The sequence below is a fragment of the Phyllobates terribilis genome, unplaced genomic scaffold (assembly GCF_046119375.1).
Source record: "Phyllobates terribilis strain yellow unplaced genomic scaffold, ASM4611937v1 Scaffold_9__5_contigs__length_417890890, whole genome shotgun sequence".
Lineage (NCBI taxonomy): Eukaryota > Metazoa > Chordata > Amphibia > Anura > Dendrobatidae > Phyllobates > Phyllobates terribilis.
Window position 1 is genome coordinate 209,943,569 of NW_027362769.1, and position 19,607 is coordinate 209,963,175.

The 19,607-nt window shown below is 43.8% G+C and overlaps 1 protein-coding gene across 1 annotated transcript; it reads left to right on the top strand.

Annotated features, from left to right (window-relative positions):
• Window positions 1-7,312: 7,312 nt before the first annotated feature.
• On the top strand, window positions 7,313-12,727 carry ITPRIPL2 (ITPRIP like 2). Its single transcript, XM_073647642.1, has one exon. The coding sequence runs from the start codon at window positions 7,702-7,704 to the stop codon at window positions 9,187-9,189; it is 1,488 nt and encodes a 495-aa protein (XP_073503743.1). The 5' UTR covers window positions 7,313-7,701; the 3' UTR covers window positions 9,190-12,727.
• The last annotated feature ends 6,880 nt before the right edge of the window (window positions 12,728-19,607 follow it).

Below are 19,607 nucleotides of genomic sequence, written 5' to 3' on the forward strand. Positions count from 1 at the left end.
GAGGCTAACGGAAGGCCCCAAGTCACCGGCCATACGGGTGAGCACCACACGGTATACTCAGGGACGTGGGCTACTTCTACCCGCATAGAGCAAGGTAGCCAGGACAGAGTGCAGATAGTCGGGGAGGCCTACAACTCCACCTGGCCAGGGGAGATCCTACTTGCTTACAGACTGACCAGGCCCCTACTGCTAACCAGTACTCCCGGGAGGGTCTGCGTTATTCCATCAGTAAAGACCCTGAACTGCACAACACGTCTCTATGTTTCATCGCCGCACCAGCACCATCAGTACTGGGACGCTCACACCATCACTCCCATCATCCACACTAGCTGCCCTGAGGCAATACTTCTCCCGTGGGGAGTTATCCCATACTTGGCTGCGCATACAACATCAGCCTCAGCGGTCTGCAGCGCAGCGGCGGTCCCCACTGACCGCAATCCACGGGTGGCGTAGTCGGACATTTGTTATCACACTCAGACTGCCACTGGTTTGACCGCCCTGGGCACAGACCGGGTCACAGCCACGGAGGACTACAACCCCCAGCGATCCGGCTCCGAGTATCCCCTGCACAGCACAGGCCCAGGGGGCGCGTCATCACCACCAGATAAATACTCACCTCCCATCCATTCTCCCGCCGCGCGGCGTTCTCTTCTGAAGCTGGCAGCTGCCTTCAGCGTGCAAGCGACGAGAGCGCATGACGTCACTACCATGTGCTCCTTCATGTGCACACTGACTTCAGCTGCTGGCCTCTGATTGGCCGGCAGCGTGTATTGCTGTGCATAGACCCTACGGGTCTCTGCTCCGAAATACACTTCAGCTGAAGTATTTGCTGGTGCTGATGACTCGCCCTCCCTGAGCGATGGGGTTACTCGGAGCCGGGTCAGTGTAGATGTTGCGGGGGATGCAGTCGTGGCCTCGACCCGTTCCGTGCCCAGGGCTGTCACATTAAAATAATGGGCTTTTTGGATGAGTGGTTGTTCGACTACGCCACCTGTGGTTTCTGGTGAAGGCCACCAGCGCTGCAACAGTCCTCTGAGGCTGGTGTTCTGGCAGCTCGGTTGGTACTACTCCCCACAGGCGGAGTAGGCCTCAGGGCAGTGTTCAGTGAACTGTATGGAGGGATGGTGGGTGCAGTGACGAGCAGGAATAAACAAGCGGAGGTGGTGAATGAAGTCATCCGGGTCTTTACTCACTTTATATGAACTTTCAGCCGCAAAGCTTCTCTCTGCTACACACGGCGTACTGCGGCCACTGGGAAGAGGGTTCAGTACTTTCCAGGTAGATCAGGAGCACCTGTCGAGACCCCTCTGGTGTGTGTTCCTCACCTTGGTAAGTTCTCCCACTGAGTCTTCTCCTGACTGTGTGTGGTATGAACGTGGTGTAAGGCCGGGTCCCACTGGGTAAACGCAGTTTAAGAGATACAGGTGGCGACTCCGCTCCGTCCGTATCCACCCAGGGATCCACTAAGCCTCTGGGCTTTTCTGACTGAGACGTGAAGTGACAAAGTCAGATATCGGGGGCCGGTTACCCCTTTTGCAGCAGGAATCCCTCTGACTAGGCCAGAGTGAAGAATACAGGTGGCGACTCCGCTCTGTCCGTATACCCCTGGGATCCTTTTGCTTGTGGAGCCTATCTCCTCTGCTCCCCTCCAAGGCCTTCTTAGAACAGGACCCTGACCGGGTAGAGACAGTGGTTAACCCTGACCCGCTCCTCGTCTCAACGCCAGAGTACGAGGACAGTGAATCTCAAGCCAGCTACAGACTCTTGCTGGACCCTGACAGAAGACCCTCAATCAAAGACCTTGAACCTAAGATGGCCATAGATTAAATATGAATCAATAAGTGCTTCCTAAAAGTGTGTCCTCCACCCTCACCCACTACATGGTTCCCCCTATCTTTGGTTCCCCCCATCTCCTCTATCCCGGGGCGGGGCAGCACCCTGGTGCATTTAGGCCCCCTACAGGACAGGAGTGGTGTAGTGTTGAGTGGTGAAGTAGGGTCCTGAGTGATGCTCCATCCTTACCTGGAAGAGGAGATACCACACCTCTATCTGAGGTGCAGTACCTCTGTGGCGACTGAACCCTCAGGGGCGCCACACTGGCAGGGCCCTCACCTGTCAGGCCCGGTCGCGGTGACGACTGTTGCAACCGCGGTAGTTAGGCCCTTGTTACTGAACCCAGCCTAATGTGCATGGAGGCCTTTATTGTGGCAGACACTACTAAGCCTTTAGCTGGAGGAATACCTAGGATGGTGACCACCCCGAACTTCAAGTTAAAAGGGGGGTTTTCAGTACCAAGTACCAAGATATGTTTAACAACAAGAGCTTATGAAAATACAAACTACAGGCAGACAACAATTAACATTGATATGCGAATGATTCTGAGCATTCGTTAATAATTTCTATGTGTTATAGATCATTGGTAGAAAATAAAATTATTGTTCATGTTAAACAAAACTGCCATTCAGGCCGTTCATTAATACTGAGCTGCAGTACCAGACACAACCTATGGACAAGGGTGGTGCTGCTTCTGGAAGAAAGCAGACTGTGTATCTTTATCTTATGCTGTACGTTCCCTTTAGTGAACATAGTATTGTTACTTAGTGAATGGCTAGTTCACCTAAAAGCACAATCATTTTGCCTTCATAGAAAACTTATAGTCTATTCCAAACATTGAAAGTCAACAACAAGCCACAGGATAAGTGATAAGTCGTTCATCACCTACCTCTGGGGTCTAGGGGGTAATGTTTCTCCTTGTGGAGAGTGAGCCAAGGAGTGAGGAGAGTTATAAGCCATGCATGCTCCTTTGCACTGATGAGGGGCAATACCCCCAAACACCGTGTTTGCAAATTGAGATTCTGGTTTGACTTTTATCCCAAGTCGTATTGCAAGGCTCGGTAAAGGGTCAATATTGACTTTTAGGATCGCTGCTTCTAATAGGTGGCGCTAGAGTTCTAGTCCTCTCCTCTCTGAAGAGACAATTTGTATCACCTACCTCTGAAACCATTCATTCTGTATGGGATGGCCAGAGAAAGCAGAGCACTGTACTTTCCTTTTGTGGCAGTGCCTTACAGGATGGATGAAGTGATCGGGCACTTTCACGCCACCACTCCACTCTTATGGGGCAGTTCAAACTCGGCATTGCTGGGGGTCCCAGTGATCGGACCCCCATTAATCAAAAAGTTATTGCATATCCTGTGGAAAATTTCAATGTTGGGAATAACTGGGGTTGTGAAAGAGTTTAGGAAATCCATCAGGCAGCCTGAAATGTTATCAAATAAAAATCAAACATTATTTACCTGCTATATACAGTATGTTCCTTGGTTCTCCAGTGCCAAGGCTTTGGTGGTAAGTGGTCACATGTGCGGCACAAGACATCACCGCTGGGGCCAGTGATTGGCTGCAGTGGTCACATGGATGTACAAGAAGTCATTACTCCATAAAAATAATCACTGACCAGTGTGGACCCCTAAAACAGCAAGGGATTTATGGGTGAGTAAAAGCTTGTCTTTTTAACTATTTAAGAACATTTCTTGCTGGCAGGTTAAACTCCTGAACTGTTAGACAGCCCATTTAAGTATTGTTTCCCTTGGATGATTGTTGTGAATACAAGGAACATAAAAGACCAGTTATACTGGTTTATCAAGTCAAGCAGATGGAAAAAAAGCCACTTACATGCTAGACGTCCATTAAACAATTGCTGTACATGCAATAAAAGCAGACTTTGTATTTACAACAAACAGATGACTTTTCACTTAGTGATTGGCATCATTATCTGGACGGCCAGCGCAGGAGAGAATTCCATGAGCTGACAGATTGCTGCACGGCGGTCTAGTATAACTAGTGGCATCTCAGTTATGTCTTTATCAGCCCTCTGCCGTTTGGTAAAACTGAACAGTGACAGGGACCTTATATCCTGGAGGCCAAGAAATCCACTAATATTTTAAGGCAATGGAAAAGGCGATGGGCGCTCAACATCAGAATGCACCCAGAATAATGGCCACATAGCCCCAAAAAATATAATAATGCCAACACCATGATTGTTTCTTTTTTTGTCAACTTTGTTACCACCTGCATCTCATACTCTGGACATGCATCTGTATGAAGCTTAAAGCGTGGACCCCCAGATAATCTGATATATGGGGACGTGCACTCTATAGTCCTTAAGAGCCCTACAGCTGTAGGAAAATCCTCAGAGCACATCAGTGAAGAACAGTAAATGTTTGTCCTTGGGATGGTGGACAGCAGCAATTACATACATACCATACACATGCTCATGGGACATCAGCAACTACTGAAGGGATGACACAGTGTAGACCAGAGATGTCAAACTCAAACACACAGAGGGGCAAAATTAAAAACTTGGACAAAATCACAGGCCAATCAGTACACAGTATAATAGGCCCTACATAGTCCTCCATACAGAATAATGGCTCCCACATAGTCCTCCATACAGAATAATGGGCCCCACATAGTCCTCCATACAGACTAATGGCCCTACATAGTCCTCTATACAGAATAATGTGTTTCACATAGTCCTCCATACAGTATAATGGGTCCCACATAGTCCTCCATACAGAATAATGGGTCCCACATAGTCCTCCATACAGAATAATGGGTCCCACATAGTCCTCCATACAGAATAATGGGTCCCACATAGTCCTCCATACAGTATAATGGGTCTCACATAGTCCTCCGTACAGAATAATGGGTCCCACATAGTCCCCCATACAGTATAATGGGCCCTACATAGTCCTCCGTACAGAATAATGGGTCCCACATAGTCATCCACACAGAATAATGGGTCCCACATAGTCCTCCATACAGTATAATGGGCCCCATATAGTCCTCTATACAGAATAATGGGTCCCACATAGTTCTCCATACAGACTAATGGCCCTACATAGTCCTCCATACAGAATAATGGTCCCCACATAGTCCTCCATACAGAATAATGGGTCCCACATAGTCCTCCATACAGTATAATGGGTTCCACATAGTCCTCCATACAGAATAATGGGCCCAAAATAGTCCTCCGTACAGAATAATAGCCCCACGTAGGGGTGGTGGTTCTGGTGTCACGGACTAAATAAAACCACCCTGTGGAGCAGATCTGGCCCACGGGCCAGAGTTTGACATGTATGGTGTAGAGGGATCATCCTTATTCTCATTTGCACATGGAGACAAGAGAAGCAATGGAATGAAACTGAAAGGGAGAAGATAAAGATTAGATCTTAGAAAAATATTTTTGACAGTCAGATTGATCAATGATTGGAACAGGCGGCTACGAGAGGTGGTGAGTTCTCCTTCAATGGAAGTCTTCAAACAGAGGCTGGACAGACATCTGTCTGAGATGGTTTAGTGAATCCTGCATTGAGCAGGGGGTTGGACATGATGACCCTTGAGGTCCCCTCCAACTCTAACATTCTATGAATCTATGATTCTACCTTCAAATATGAACATCACCTTAAAGGGGTTGTCCACTATTTACACCTGGCCAAAGCTTATAATAGCTGATCAGTGGTGGTGCAGTATGTCAGACCCCCACTGATATGATATTGATCTTGATGATATTTTCTTAAGGATAGGTCAACAAGATCAAAGTAGTGGACAACCCCTTCAAGCTAATTTCAGAGGGGTGTGATATATCTGCATATTAGCATTACAGTTGGAGCACCAAACCCATTGATCCTGAAGAACTGGAGTTTCAAGGACCTCATGTATGATCACTGGGTGTCTAACCACTGGAACTTCCACAGATCCCGAACTTCCACAGGGGGTCCCAAAGTCACCTGTGAGAATGAAGCAGTGGTGCGTATGCCTGACTATAACTCTGTTCACCTTTATGGGACTGAGGGAGATCAGTTAGATGCAGATATTTCCATAAATGTTACAGTCTGTTAAAAAAATGTTAGTCATTTGTTATCAGAATAATGATAATAATAAAAATATTATGTCTGGAGTCAATATTGCTAATGTCATTGTTAGCAATCTCAAGTGATCATAATGGTCAGAGCTCATTGATCCAACACTGATAGCCTATCCTAACCAAATGCCACAATGGTCTTTACTTAGACAATCCTTTTGCAAATGTATGTAAGAACACAACTGATTGGCAATTTTTTCCTGGCCTGTTTATATTGGGCATAGAACATTGTATTATCAGCAGGCTGCTTAAAAATGATCACGCCCGAAGAACAAGTATTTTGGTCTTTCATTGGGTAATTGCCGCCTGTTTAGATGAAACAATAATCGGGAACAAGCATTTTTATGAACGTTTATACTCCACTATTACTTTGTATAAATGTTAACTTTTAAAATGTAACAATCCTACAAAGCAGATCAGTGAAGTAATATGTTTCCATAGCGCTGATTGGCCCCAGGGATCTCGTGACATCACAATGTCATGCGATCCCCGGGAGAGACAGTGACGACACCACTGAAACAGCGCCGCCACCGGAAGTGAGCATAAGGCGTTATTATTTTACAAGTAGATAACATAGGGATTGAGAAGCGGTTGTCCGAGTAATGGATAACCCCTTTAGAGCATTAACAATAACAGCAAAAAAAGGGAGCGAAATAGATGCCGGACAAAAGAGTAAAAAAAAGATAAACTTTAATACATTAAATATGAAAGAATCACAATTATGATAAAAGGGAGACCATAATCTGTAAGCATGATAGCCATTTACTCCATCTACTCACCCAAATGTATTCTTCCTATGCCTGCTACATTTATGATCTCCCTTTTTACCATAATTGTGATTTTTTTATATTTAATGCAATAAAGTTTATCTGTCTTTTTATTCTTTTGTCTGGCATCTGTTCCACTTCTAAGAAAAAGTTACTGAAACTCCAACTTTGGTGCTAAATTATTGTTTATGGTGAATATAAAATCCAGAATTAACAATTCCTAAATATATTAATCCTAAACATATTATTAACATTTTCTGCACAGCTTTCTATACAGATCAATGTGAATTGTGACAGCCTCCTTATTGCTCCTGTATCTTGAGTTAATTCCAAGCAGCTAGGGAGTTATTAGTGGAACAATTCCCTAATAGAGTCAGATTCAAACAGGAAGGTCAAACTGAAAGGAGCAAAGAGTTAACTTTCTGGTAAATACTATGAAGGTCTCCAGGGCTTAAAATAGAGCAAAGATTGCAACACAAGAAGAGAATATTTACAACACAAATATGAAAGAGGAGATTCTGCAAGGAAAGGGGGAAAAAAATCCAGAGACTAAGTAACTACATGAGAGCTGCAAGTGAAGTAAGAAATCAGCTGCTCCTTTAAGAAGATTCAGCAGTGTCCAACCCACACTACACCATAACAGAGCAGGAAGTGATAAACTGTTAATGAAGAGTTAATGTCTGCTGCAGGCTGCTGGATACACAGCTGTAGTGAGTGCAGCGTGGCACAGCTGGGAGGAACCGCCATGGGGATCTGTAGTGCCCCAGCTGCGCCTCTCTGGTACCCGCACACACACTGGCATTTCCTCTGAGCTCATAGAAAATATGACAAGGCAGCCTCCCACTATTCCCTCCTCGGAAGAGGAAGTTTCTTTCTGAATAACGGTCAGAGCTCCATAAGCCGGGAAAAGACTGCAGGATTCTGGAACTTCTGGGGATCTGGTACCAGCCTTGCCCTCCTGCCCTTCAGCCTGAGCAGATGATGGGATGACACCTCCACAGCAGCAGCAGAATGACAGTGTACTCACTAAATCTTAAAGCTTTCTGGCTGCTGGTGATTATCTTGTTCACAGGTATCTGGTGCATGTTCCTTGCTCTTGGAAGAAGCAGTCATGAGGAGGATGGTGGCTGTCAGGAGAACTCCCTCAGTAGCTTACAAGTTCTCATCAAGTTGGGCTTGGTGGTCCTGGTGTGCTATGTGGTCTTCAGATACTGCAGCTACAACCCCCAACACAGAGATCAAAACCTAAATGTCAACCATCAGCACCAGCAGCAACTCAGGAAAAATCTGTTGGAATCCTTCTATGAGCAGCACATCAAGCTTTCTCCACATGTTCTTGGCCACAGCAAAGCACATGTCAGCCAGATAGTGGGGGAGCTCATCAAAGTGGGAAAAGCCAAGCAACATGATAGCGGAGTCATCTTCAGAGGGGACTATCTGCAGATCGGAAGTGCCTATGAGCAACATAAAATCAATAGTCCAGACTGCTTTGATATCCTGGTGCCACTTAAAATGCCACAGAGTCTGAAACTGGAGCCTGTTTTTACAGAGGTTAGTAAAAAGTCCATGCCCACACTTCACGGATCTATAATATGTGGGGTGGCAGCGCCAAAAAAGTCAGAGTGGGTTAAAACATACAAGCATTTTAGTGATTGCTTTTGCACAGAGGTGAACTTTAGACACCAGCTGTCGGCCACCCTGGTCCTCAAGTGGTTCCATTGGAAGATACAAAGATGTCTCAATGTCATCAGGTATCAGTTTGAGGAGAGATGCCATATTACGCTTACTGTATGGGATGATAAACTTGTTCTGAAAATTCTCCCAAGGTCGGATTATGTCTGCTGCCACATCTCCATGTCTGTGAGACTTATCCCTGCCTTTCATCTGGGAGACGCTGTGTATGTTACTGCCCAACCTTGGGGCACCACATCCCATCAGGACCATTTAAATCTGGATCCGTATTGGGGAATAAACTTTTCCAAATATGAGCAGAAGTACTTGGCCTGGTTCAAGGACCAAGCCCCTTCCAACTCTTGTCACTTGAAGTGCCTACAGATTATGAAGAGCTTGAGGGACCTGAGTGCCAAGACCTTCCAGCCTTCCTTCACCTGGCAATGGAGAGCAATCTTCGGCTCCTACAACTTGAAAACCGCACTTTTTTACCTATTGCTTCAGATTCCTTATGAAAAGTGGGATGACTCATTACTCATGGAGAGGATAGCTGACTTTTTTACCTTTTGGAAGGAATGTTTGCAAAAGGAGGCACTCATGCATTTCTTCTTAGGTAACAGCACCCTTCCTAACTTCATCACCCTGCCAAAAATGTTCAAAGAAGCACAGCCTGTAAATCTACTGGAGGGGTACGGGCCGGAATTACTGGACCAGGCCTGTTTTCATTTACTCAACTTGTGGGTTCAAATGCCTCGTATCCTACGGATGAGTTCCCCTCCAAGGAACTTTGTCAGGGAGTCATTACGGTGCAAGCACACAACTCTCTGAGTGATCTCTCATTACAAAGGCTTTATTGCACCTATATGGCATTGGGAATATTATCAGGGTTAAATATTCATTTGGCAAGTTCTATGCAATGCAGAAAATGTATTAGTTATGCCGATACGATAGCTAAATTCTCATGCATACTTCTGCTATTAGATCATAAATTATAATCATCATGCTTCATGCCAAAGACTATTGCCATTATTTGCACACTTTTGTAGTACTTTCTATATTGTTTTTTTCCACATCTGTGTAGTTTTTGCTGTTGCCTTTACCTTTCAGTATTACTGCAGCAAGTTGGGGGAGAACTTCAAGGTACTTTTTTGTGACTTGAGAGACCCAAAATGGGTTTCAGCCTGGTTACTGGTACTGCCTATCCATATTTTGCTGATTAGACGTCGTAAAGTTATAGCAGTAGTAATAGAAAATATCCTTTGTTCTTAAAGGGGTTATCTAGGACTATATTATTTTTCTTTACTATGGGCGTAAGAACTAACAAGCAGGTAGTTGCTAACTACCTCCCTGTTCTGCCCAGCGCAGATCGGTCAGAAACATCTGCGGCTTCCGCTGACGTCACGTCGACAGCAGTAGCTTCTCTTTCGCTCTACTCTCTTGATAGGACGTGACTGCTTAATTCATGCTGATTGACAGCCAGCTCCCTGCTGCCTAACTGCGGGGAGCCAGCTGTCAAACAGCATGATGTCGGCAGTCACATCCCGACGAGCAGCCCGGAAGAGGAAAAGTTGACGTGGAGCAGCAGAATAACCGGTAGTAGCAGTCAGTAACCGCTTTGAGCCTGCGCCAGATAGAACAGTAGCGGTCAGTAACTGCTTTGAGCCAGCGCCAGATAGAACAGGCAGGTAGTTGTCTCCATTAGCATCTACCTGCCTTGTTAGTTTTTGGCTCTTAGTAAAAAAAATTATGACTCCTGGACAATCCCTTTAATTACATTTCTTTCCTCCAAACACTGATTTTTGGAACTTTAAGGGGGATTACTTAGTCTGTAATGCAAGGGACACATGGTAACAGGCATTGTCTTAGGGTATGTGGACACAGTTTTTGAATGCCTTAAAAAAAATTCTATGTGCACATAAAGGGGGTGTCCCAATGCAAACAATATTCGGCCTTGGCTGCAGTTTGTTAAAAAAAATAAATTGTGCAGTGCTTACCTTTTCGGGGTTCACTGGTGAGTTTCACCGCTGCTCCCGGTGTCTGGCATTGGATGTGGTGCTGATGTCACCTTGAAAGAGGTCAGCGCCGCAGCCAATGCCAGAAACTGGGAGCAGTGGTGGAGACTCGCCAGCAGACGACGGGAACGTGGTTTGTTAGTTTTTAACAAACTGCAGCTGAGGCTGAATATTATTTGAAAGGGAACAACCCCTTTAAGGGTCAGTTCAGACAAGTTTTGTGGCTCCATGTGCAGCAGGTGCTGCTTACTATTTACATGCACTAGTCTGGTCCTTAAAGGGGTTGTCCACTATTCGAATCAATAGGAGGCGGATGTGTAGTACCCTGCGGCGGCCACTACCAGAACACGGAGCAGCTCCACAAGTGAGTACTTCCGGCTGGAGGTCGCTGCCGCCGATACCGATAATAGTTGATTGATGGGGGGCGCCGAACCCCGACCAATCAGACATTGATAACCTACCGCTAAAGTAGTGGACAACCTCTTTAAATTATTGCTGCCGTTTGATTAAAGAGGAGCTGACCTTTCTTCTGTTTTAGTAAACTCCTGCAATTCCTGTAAAATAAGAATTTGGATCATCTGTTCTTAGTACTCTACATTTTGCCGTTCCTCTGTTATTCCTACTGGAAATGTATGAATAAATTAACAGCTGAGTGTTACCCTTTGCCTTGTCAGAGGGGTGTGTCTGATATTGTCAGAACTGATTGGACAATGTCAGACTGTTCAGGGGCACGCCCCCAACTAGTAACGCCCAGTTGTCCTTTTTTCCGTGTAAATTTCCAGGAAGAACAACAGAGGCACTGCACAATGTAGAGCTCTAAGTAAATATGTTCCAGAATTGTTTCTAATGAGGAATACAAGTATTTGCTATAACAAAATGACTCACTATAACCAATATGATTCGAATAGAAGACACTCTGAAACTTAAAGGGCTGTTCTAGCTGAGTATAAACTTTCTGCACCTCAGTGCCATACAGTTAATCCTCCTATGGCACAGATCTAGGTACGTGGGTACATAACATTTTCAATTTTTAGGGTTATGAATGATGTAACTTTTTCCATGTAAAAAAAGCTCTGCCAATAGTCTGGGCCACATCAATGGCGTTGATGATAATCCCAAACTTCCACTGGCGGCATGTCATTTCCTGCTAGTATTGCAATGGGGACTATTTTGCTGCAAACGGCAGGAGATACAGACCAATGGATTGTCAGATTCATGAAATTTTCCAAGGGTATCTATAATTTATTTTCTTTTTTATAATATTTTAAAAATTGTGTCATGAAGAATTTAAAAATATATTCTGCTTCCCATTAAAGATCTTTCCTTACAAAATTCCGCCTGCCTACGATCATCACTGGATGGAGCTTACTGACGTTGCATTTATTATTGAGCGCAATGAGAACTCTGTATGACTTGAGCTCCCCCTAGTGGTGACTACAGGCAGGCAGAATTTAATGAATTAGCGTTTTAACTTTGCAAGTAGAGGCAAGAAAAAAGCTCCAAAGAAATATAAACCAGGGAGAAGAGCTCTCTAAATATATATATTTTTATCATCGCAAACTTTTCTGCACAGCAATGGACATGGATGTGCTGTGTTCCAGGTATACAGAGCTCCTATGAATGTACACATGCACACACACTGCCATACAGCCATCTATTTAGTAATCCTAATCATGTTCTCTGATTAGATATATCATGGTACTTTGGTACATTAGGGACCAGAACTATAATAGGTACAGGGGTTACAATCGCACTCAGGCCCTGGAGCTTAAGGGCCCCAATTATTCCCTATGGACTATATCAAAAGACCAATACTGTTAAATATTTGCAATAATTGGGGGTCCTGTTGGAGCTTTTGCATTGGGACCATGAGCTTCAAGCTACGCCACTGTTAAGGACATTGGTAATATATACGTAAAATATACTTTATTTCTTCACTGTGCAAAGAAGGTACATGTGATAGATTGTACATTTGTGTAAACCATTTTGCTTAAAAAAAAAAGAGTATAATATTAGTAAAATCTGTGAAAATAAGTTTAAATGGTGTCTGGAGGATTTCCTATTTCACAAACATATTCCAAGCCTATAAAGAATAGATGGAATGGTATAATTTCATGTTATATCCTATACATTGAATAGGAGGAGCAAGGGCTCTGTGAGATGTACCATGTGCTAAAACATCAGCAGTCAGTTTTCACATATTCACTAATTTAATGTATAATATATGACGCCTAGCAATATATGTGATTGCAATATGATTTCTACAAAGTCACTTGATGAAGAATAAAGGAGTATTCCCATCTCCAAGATCCTATCCCAATATGTAGTAGGTGTAATAATAATGATATTAGCAAATACCTTTAATTAGAAATGTAGTATAGTTCTTCTGATTCGCTATGTCTCTTACCTCATGTGCAGGCATTGCAGGACCTTAGGTATCCATGGTTGCGACCACTGATATAGTGACAGTTAGCTAGTTGCTAGTGGTCGTAACCATGGATACCTTAGGTCCTGCAATGCTCTGCACATGAAATAAGAGACATAGCGAATCAGAAAAACTATACTATATTTATAATTGGAGATATTTGCTAATATTATTATTATTACACCTGCTACATATTGGGATAGGATCATGGAGATAGGTATAGCCCTTTAAGGTTATGTTCCCATGATGAACTTTTGATGTTACAGATTTCCTATTTCTGCACCCATTAAGTAAAATAGGTTACTTGCATTTTTTTAAAAATATGTAAAAAAAACTCACCAAAAACTCATTGTGGGAACGTAGCCTAACAGTTCAGATCAGCGACATGGCCGCTCTGTAAACTGTACACTCACCCATGCTGCAAGCTTTTCCCCTACAGCATCAGAGAAATGCAGGGACACAGAAGCCGGATCTAGCGATCTGACCAGCTTCATAGTGCTGCTGCTCCTTGCCTAGGAAACCGGCTACCTCTGATAGACTGCAGAGGTGGCCGGAAATCTTTGCAACGAGCTGTAAAGTATAGAATTTAAAATCCTCATTTTCTTCAGAGCAGAGAGGATTTATAATTAAGTGGTAAATTGCAAAATTGTTTGTTTTTGCAAGCACTTTACAATTTTACCCATGGAAGAAGTTGAGACACCCTTCTTAATTGCATCATGCTATGAAAGCAGTGTGGACCAACACTTTGTGGCAAAATGTGTTTCTGTAAAACAGCTTTGAGGTGTTGTAAGTTGGAGAAGTATGAGAAGTCAGAAAAAAGAGGCATACGTTCCAGCTTCAGGTTCTTCTTAAAACATGTAAACTTTATTAGGTCATATAAAAATGGTGCTGGATCACACCTAGAAAGGCATTATATAAGCAAACGCGTTTCAGACCATATGTCTTTAATCATTGCATGCAATACAGAGAACCTGAAGCTGGAACGTATACCTCTTTTTTCTGAATTTTCCTTCCTGCTGCAATGCTGATTTGTGTCTCGGTCTTCATGTGTCTGAGCTGACTCTCCTTACCTTTTTTTTTGCCTTAAAGTATGAGAAGTGGTGCACTGAAAGTTAAAAGAAACTTATCAGGAGATTCATGCTGCCAGGACCACCGGTAACATGATGGCCCCCTTATTACAAACCACAAAGCTTTGAGTATTTAGCGATGGAGCCTGTCCCTTTTTCATATGCTGGCAGTGGCTCGGGCAGCATGGATCTCCTTACAGGTTTTCTTAAAGGGAATCTGTCAGTAGAACTCAGAGAAACTCTCCTAAACCATCTATATGGACGTGTAGGTCCTAGGAAGCTGAATACAATGATACCTTGATATCTGCGATCCGATGCTCTATGCCAGAGAAATCCACATGTTTCTTAACAGATCTGTTAAGATCTATGGGTGGGACATAGATCTCCCAGAGAATCTGCCTCCAGATATTATTTGAAAATAAAGGGAAAGATACCAGTGTGAAACATGTAATGACTGTCAGCCTGCTCTCCTGATCTACATGTCTCACACTGGTAATTCTTCTTTTCATTTATAAGCTATAAAGGCAGATCACAGTTTTTGCCTATTAAGACCATAGTAAACAATTGCATTACTTTTAATAAGTTATGAGTATTATGCAAATAAGTTGCTGCTGTTTCAGAATTACGGATGATTTCAGCAGCATTTGAATAAATAGATGCAATCTCATTATATCACACTATAATACCTGTACTAGTATATGACTTCTATTACTTATCAAGGACCAAACATTACATGTTAATACGTTACTCTTTTTTATGAAAAGATATTTCTATATTGCAAAGAACTGGACTGTACATAAATTAAAGGGTTCTTCCCAAAATAGTAAGTTACCCCCTATACATAGGACTTCCAGTTATCCTTAGAATGGGTTGTGGAACCACAAGATCAGGGATTCCGTCATGAATGGGGCGGTGGTTCTCATGCTCGGTCTGCGCACCATTTTTGTCTATGGGACTGCCACAAATAGAGGAGTGCTTTCCTCAACAGTCCCATAGTCAATGAAAGAGACCTGATCAAGCATGAGCACCTCTTCAAGATAGGGATCACAGAGTTCTTGGAGGTCCCGTGGTTCTGTTCATTGGGGGTCCTCGGCGATCAACAAATTGTACCTTATTCTATGGATAGGAGATAATTTGCTAATTTTGGGAGTAACACTTTAAACTTGATTTAATATTACTGACCCGCTTACCTTACCCGGTTACGTCTGCCCCTGCTGTTTTCTGAGGACATTTCTATGGTGTTTGCGTGTTAGAATACCTCCTTATTATAAGGCATACCATATTCTGAATGTCTAATATATTTTGTATAAAATAAAAATATATTATTTTCTTTGTATATGTGTATCTAAATATTGTTCACCTTACGTCATTCAGTATATACAGTATGTAATGTTTATACATGCAGTATACCACTCAGCAAAATAAATGCACATGTTGTAAGGAATTGTCCGGAGCCTCATTACAGACTGAATGCAACTTCAGTTCACGTTCACTGAGTGCTAAAATTGACCTGCCATTGTTATTCTCCCGGTCATTACGAGTTCGTAGACACCAAACATGTATAGGTTCTTTTTTATTTAAGTGGTGAAAAAAAAAATCCAATGTTTGCTAAAAAAAAAAAAATGTCGCCATTTTCCAAGACCTGTAGCGTCTCCATTTTTCGGGATCTGGGGCCGGGTGAGGGCTTATTTTTTGTACGTCAAGCTGATGTTTTTATTGATACCACTTTGGGGTAGATCCAATGTTTTGCATTTTATTGCTATGTTGCGATGACCAGAAAAACGTAATTCTGGCGTTTAGAATTTTTTTCTCATTACGCCAATCGGATTAATTCTTTTTTTAGATTGATAGATCGGGCGATTCTGAACGTGGCGATACCAAATATGTGTATGTGGGGCTTTTTTTAAATTATTTTATTTTGAAAGAGGGGAGATTTAAACTTTTAGATTTTTTTAAAACATTTTTATTTACTTTCTGCATGCTTCTATAGTCTCCATAGGAGTTGTAATAATGATAATATTAGCAAATACCTCCAATTAGAAATGTAGTATAGTTCTTCTGATTTGCTATGTCTCTCTCCTCATGTGCAGGCATTGCAGGACCTTAGGTATCCATGGTTACGACCACTGATATAGTGACAGTTAGTTAGCTAGTTGCTAGTGGTCATAACCATGAATACCTAATGCAATGCCTGCACACAGGGAAAGAGACATAGCTAATCAGAAGAACTCTACTACATTTCTAATTGGAGGTATTTGCTAATATTATTATTACAACTACTACATATTGGGATGGGATCTTGGAGATGGGAATATCCCTTTAAGGAACCAGCCAATTGTGGGATTTGATGACTTGTTATATTCCATTTTGTATGAACTTTGTTATGTTTCTCTCATATGGAACCAAAATTAACTGATGATTCATTTCCTTTTTTTGTGTATAGTGGTTTACAGACAAAGGAAGTGATCCCGCAATAAGTAAGTCACAAGGAAGTCAGAGTATACAAATGTGTTGTATCATGTCAGAAGCCGTCCAGATGTTGCACAGATGAGCACCTAACACCATGCTGTGCCTGCTGGTGCAATCAGGGGGGACATCTATAGGGGGTGTGGAGATGGTCGCTGGAGCCAAAAAGCCTCTCTGGCACTAAGAAGATGCCCGTACAACGGTACCTGGAGGCCTAGTGGCAAATTTTGCATCAGAGTCTACACTTCTGTAAGTCACTGATACTTCTGGGTGATGAAAGCCTTGTGGTTTAGGCTCAGAAATGGCAAAGTCTGTCCTCACTGAATACAGATTTTATTTCAGAATTGAGAATTTTGATAATGACTGATGAATTCTGGTGGAGAAAGAAGCAGATTTCTCTGATATTTGTGATATTTCTCTGGTATATTACAAAGTTGCTTACTTTCATGTACTGTATACTATTGATTTATGAAATAAAAATTCAAATGATGGTTATGACGCGCCCCCAGGGCCGTGGGGTACTCGGCAGCCGGGCGTCCGGTTGCCTGGGGATATCACTGTGGCTGGCCCGGTCCGTGGCCGAGGGCGGTCACTCAAAAAGGGGGATATTGTATATATGGGGATTTGGGAAAGTTTGTGACGCCACCTGTGGTCCCTGGTGAAGATCACCAGCGCTGCTACAGTCCTCTAAGGCAGATGTTAGGGCAGCTTGAGATGGGACGGCTCCCCACAGGTGGAGCTGGCCTCAGGGCAGTGTAGTAGTCGAGAGTGGGTTGAGCTGGGCGTTGTAGTGCAGGGGGAACAATGGCGCCGATGAACAATGGACAGAGGCAGTGCAGTGCAGTCATCCAAGATTTTACTCACAGTTCTTTAGACACTTCACAGGTGCACTTTGCAGGTAAAGGCCTCCCTCGTCGCGCTGCGTTCACCGTACAGGGGTTTAGTCCTTCCTCAGACAGCTTGGGAGTACCTGGCAGAACCCCACTTTCTCGTGTTCCTATTTTGACCATCTTTTCTCTGGTCCTTCTCCCTCCTACTCTGCGCTGCCCACTCTCAATCCCACTCGGGTGCTCTGAAGTCTTTCCTGTACGTCGGATCCCGGACCCACTTGACCCTCCTGGGGAATTAGAATGCCGCAGCGATCCCTCTTTCTTCTGACAGATGCAGGGCATACGGGTGCCGTCCAGCACGCACTGTACCCCCTGGGATCCTTTCTGTAGAACAGAGCCTACTCCCTGCTCCCCTCCGGGGCCTTCTGACCTGGCCCTAACTGTGGAGCAGATCTCCTAATGAGACTCTGCTCCCGGACTGTTCCTCCGAACAGTCCCGAGCTGTTCTTCTGAACAGCTCCCTAGAACTGACACGACTACTCAACTGAACTCTTCTGCCACCCTAAGACCGCTTCCCTATTTTATACTCCTACTAAAGTGCTCCCTCTAACTACTTCCTCCACCCACACCCACTATTGGTTCCCCCTACCTTTGGGTTCCCCCCACTCCAGCCAGAGTCAGGGCTCAGCAGAAACATACGTTGCGTCTTGCCCCTCCAGCCGGCCTGGAGTAGTGTAGTGTTGGATGCAGGTGTGTTGGGGTTCCGTGCAGGTCTCCCACCTTACCTGAGAGAAGGGAGACACCACACCTCTGGGTGAGGTGCAGTACCTCTGTGGCGACTGAACCCTCAGGGGCGCCACAGTTACTTTTTAAGAACTGGAATATATGATGTGCTGTTTTTGGAAGTTCTAAAATGGTGGTCCTCTGACTCCCTGTCCTGTCTGGTGCAGCAGCCAATGTGAAAAGAGAGGTGGCTGTGCATGCATGGCACTTATCTCTCAATATGAGTGTTACTAATTTAGGCAGTATGGGGTGTCAGGGGACCCCCGTTCTGGAAATAGCCGTAGTCCCACTGATGCATTATTCAGCTATTAGATATTTAGAGAAATGCTTCACAGTCCAAGAAATCTTTCTAGCCCATCCATAGACTTACTGAGACTGCTCACACGTGTAGTGGAGCCTACTATGTATAGACCTGGTCACTGCTGCACACAAGGCTTCCTTCTCCAGCATGGCTTATCTCAGCACCACTGTTATGCCTGTGTACCTACTCACTTGGGAAAATAGGTTATACACTAAAAACTGCATCTGACCCTGCCGGTTCCAGTATAGACTAGATAGCCTGACTCCGCAGTCCCTAATGGTGTCTGGGGGTGCAGACATAGGCCTAATCACAGACTAGGAGATGGCAACTTGGACCAAACATGCCTAAACGGTCATCAAGTTGCTTTACATTCCTCCCAAAGAACCAGAGGGCAGAGCAGAGTGTGAATTAACTACAAGAGGAGAAGTATGCTGAACAAAGAAAAGATCCCAGAGTGAGTAAAGTAAATAACAAAATACAAAACAAAGAAAAAAGCAAGTACTGATAACTAATATACAGACGACTTACTAATGATAAACGGAAGATAGGTGCAAAGTATAGCAAAGAAACAGCAAAGTGAAAACCCTTAGCTGGGATTTCTCATTGGCTCCAAACATCCATAGAATGTCAAAACATCCAAATTAATCTATCCCCAGCAGGAAACGCCAGAAGGGGGACAGAATACAACGCTGCACCCAAAAGGTGGTAGGCACACAAAAGAAAACACCTGTGTTAAGCAAAGCAGCCTGCAGCCAGAAAAGCAAAACACAAACACCCATAGAAAAGATGTGTCTCCTGTGGCTCAGCGGAAAGAGAAGCCGACCATGGAACACAAACTCAAGGAATCAAATCCAAGAACATGACAGCCACTTTGTCCACCTTCCTCCACCAGAAGGGTCATGTTGTAGCACCTGGTGCCAACAGTGTTACCAGTGTACTCCCTCACCTCCATTGCACATCTCAGGAGGTGTTGGAAGCTACATGGATAGGCTTACACCATGGTCTCTCCCCTCCTGACTGCAAGAGACATGGTGCACATGCAGCAGTGTACACTTTCCAGGGATAGGGATTGGGGTAATGACTGTCCATAATTAAAGGGTCCATTTCACCCCTTACAGATATGAGTTATCTGATTTTTATTTTTTTCAGGGATGGCTGTGTGTCTCATTTTTTGCTTTTTATGCTTCTGTTCTGTCCTCCATGCTTTTCACTGCAGCTTGTTTTTAAAAGCTCATCAGAAAGTCAGTTCATGAACAGCAAGAAAATAGCAATAGTAAAAAAAAATAAGATTATTGGGTATTTATATCTGGCAAATCAGCCTCCGATACAGGAGTCTCTGGAGATTTTCTTTTCTGTCTTTAT

Coding starts and splice junctions, on each gene's coding strand:
- ITPRIPL2 (XM_073647642.1), top strand. CDS start 7,702: ATGACAGTGTACTCACTAAATCTTAAAGCTTTCTGGCTGCTGGTGATT.